Genomic DNA, 2,552 nt, shown 5'->3' with positions numbered 1-2,552 from the left:
TTTGCATTCTTCTGTTATGTAACTTGTATTTCTGAAACATTAGAAGATAACTTTGGAGAATTAGACATTATAAAAATTATATTTTTACAAATTTTTCTTTGTGGTGTAAAAATGGAAAAATACTATTCGATTGAAAAATTTTGGATTTACCTGTAAATGAATTTTCACATCATTATTTTTTAGCCCACGAATCATCATTCTTTCTCTAATTTGTTTTGGAGTTGCAGCTGAAAAAATATAATAAGCTACAATTATGTCACATTCCAATTGAATTCAATAAAAAAAAAAGTAAGAATTTAATTTTCTTTTCTTTTCCTGCATAATTCATTAAAATATTAATTTTTACCACTAAGTTCCTGCAATGTAGCCACAAAATGTCGGTGAAGCTCCGGCGACCAACGGCGACGTGTTTTTCTCTTTTTCTGCCAGATTCGATTTTCATCACCGTTCGATATCGTAGGGTCTGTTGGGGCGGAGTTCGTCAGAGAAGAATTCAGCCACGAAGTTTGTACATTATTTTCTTCATTCGTCACCAAAAAATCTTCATTACTATTCATTACTGCTTTGAGATTCTACACACGCATCATTGTCATTCTCCATCTGTGAAAACTCACTTTTAATGCAAATACACAAGATAACAAAGAAATGAAAGAAAAAAAAAGAAATTATTTTTAGTTTTTACATAAAAATACCTCGTCAAAATCGTTTATGATATTGCTATTATGCTCATTATAATTAGTGTTCCAATTTTGATCGTACTCTATCCAATCCATCTCGACCACACTGTGCTCCCATTCCATGTCTTCATGCTCAACTTTTTCTTCACATTCTTGTTTTAGTTGATCAATCACTAGCAAAAATAACAAATTAATTAAAAAGAAGCAAACAAATTTTCATAAAGAGAATTAATAGAGATTGCAGATAAAATTAAAGGAGTAAGGATTTTAGGATTGCACCATCATTGAGGAGAATCATGCATAGAGGAAGCTCTCCTCCGAACGCTTGGATTTTGCGGCGCTCTTCTTCCAGTGGGTTGATCAAACACTTCATCTGTAATTTATTCTTCAAAATGTAGCCCATGGATTCGAGACCGACTCTAACAATTTGCTCTCCCATTTCTCAAAAAAGGTTTAATTTTAAAATTGCAACTTCACAAAGAAACGAAGAACAGAGAATTATCGAAGGATGTTAAAGAATCAGGAAGATTAACTTCAAATTGGAACTTGGGAAGAGGAGAGGAAGCACAGAGAGTTTAAAAATGGATTTTAATGAATAAGAGAGATTAATGTGAAGTGAGGGCGGTAGAGAAGAGTCCTGGTTAAATGGGAGGAGGAATTAGTTTAGTTAGCAACAAATGTGCAACTAAATTCTGAATAGTTCAGTGGATTAGTCCCGAATTATTATAAATTTTTTTTATAATAATTTTAATTAGATATAATTAATTTGATGTTTAGAACTATTGTCCATTGCAGTTTGAATTTATATTATTAATATTATATTGATAAAAAATTATGCATAAGTCCAAGCTTAACGCAAAAGTGCAACATTTCAATTTTATTGATTAAATAAAAAAATATTTATTTATTTACAAATTTTGTGTCATAAATCTATTCATGAAAATATTTATTTCACATTTAAAAAGATAATGATGGTATTAATTTTTATGTTATACTAAAAAAATAAATGATATGCATGTAAACATGAATGCTTAAGTGCTATATAAGTAAATCTATAAACATTATTGTACATAAATGTTGATATTCTTTAGTTCATCATATAGCAATTTTCTTAAGAGAGTTAACCCACAAAAAAGGAGGTAACACACACCTCTAATTTATAGGTAGAGCTCTTTCAAGCTGAGCTATAATTGACTCAAAATCACTGGGCTTGAAATTTGCTGGAATAGATTTCATGTCACTCGAGATCGACTCGTGGCTCGTCATGTTTAATTTCAAGCAGAGTCGACTCGAAATTGAATTGAGCACATTCCATATCAAAATCAAATTGAGTTAGATTCAAATCGAGTTATTTGGATCTATTTCAGCCCGGAATCGGCTTGATCCTACTCAAAAACTGGAACTAAATGACTCAAATTTTGTTATTTGAATCCGTTCCACTGAATTAAGTTCAAAATTGGCTCGTGACTGATTATATTTGATTTTACCTGACATTCAATTTATAAAATTTTTCTAAATAAAAAATACAACGAGCCAATCTCGAGTTAGATTCTAAATGGCTCGAAATTAGCTTGAAAAAAATTCAATCCAAAATTTTTGTTCATAGCTCGGCTTTTTTATTTCTCGATACGAGCCAAAATTCAAATCAATTTTTGAGTGATTAACGATATTCAAGCAATCCATAGAATCAACCACTAATAACTTCAAATCAATGCATAGATTCAACCAAAAACAATGAGGTAGCGATCATGGAGGATATTATGAGAAAAATAATCCAATTATGTTGGTGAGAAATGGTACAAAAAGATCAAAATTAGAGAAAAATAGGAGCAGTTGAAGAGTCTAAATATGTAAACAAAAGAGCCAAACACATGT

The 2,552-nt window shown here is 30.6% G+C and overlaps 1 protein-coding gene across 1 annotated transcript; it reads right to left on the bottom strand.

The window, feature by feature from the left end:
• Positions 1-549: 549 nt before the first annotated feature.
• Positions 550-1,273, bottom strand: LOC110023842. The gene is made up of 3 exons (XM_020723454.1): positions 957-1,273; positions 693-850; positions 550-600 (listed from the first exon to the last, which is right to left on the bottom strand). Exons 1-3 carry the CDS (start codon positions 1,114-1,116, stop codon positions 550-552), a joined length of 369 nt encoding a protein of 122 aa, XP_020579113.1. The 5' UTR covers positions 1,117-1,273.
• Positions 1,274-2,552: the final 1,279 nt, after the last annotated feature.

Source organism: Phalaenopsis equestris, unplaced genomic scaffold (genome assembly GCF_001263595.1).
Source record: "Phalaenopsis equestris unplaced genomic scaffold, ASM126359v1 Scaffold000233, whole genome shotgun sequence".
NCBI classification, from domain to species: Eukaryota; Viridiplantae; Streptophyta; class Magnoliopsida; order Asparagales; family Orchidaceae; genus Phalaenopsis; species Phalaenopsis equestris.
The sequence above is the reverse complement of the archived record's forward strand: the minus strand, read 5'-3'. Positions and strand labels throughout refer to the sequence as shown.

Excerpts from the sequence above, each read along its gene's own strand:
- LOC110023842 (XM_020723454.1), bottom strand. The coding sequence starts at position 1,116 with ATGGGAGAGCAAATTGTTAGAGTCGGTCTCGAATCCATGGGCTACATT. Across the intron at positions 851-956 it reads CATGATTCTCCTCAATGATG|TGATTGATCAACTAAAACAA; the intron begins GTGCAATCCTAA and ends TATTTTTGCTAG. Across the intron at positions 601-692 it reads TCATAAACGATTTTGACGAG|ATGGAGAATGACAATGATGC; the intron begins GTATTTTTATGT and ends GAGTTTTCACAG.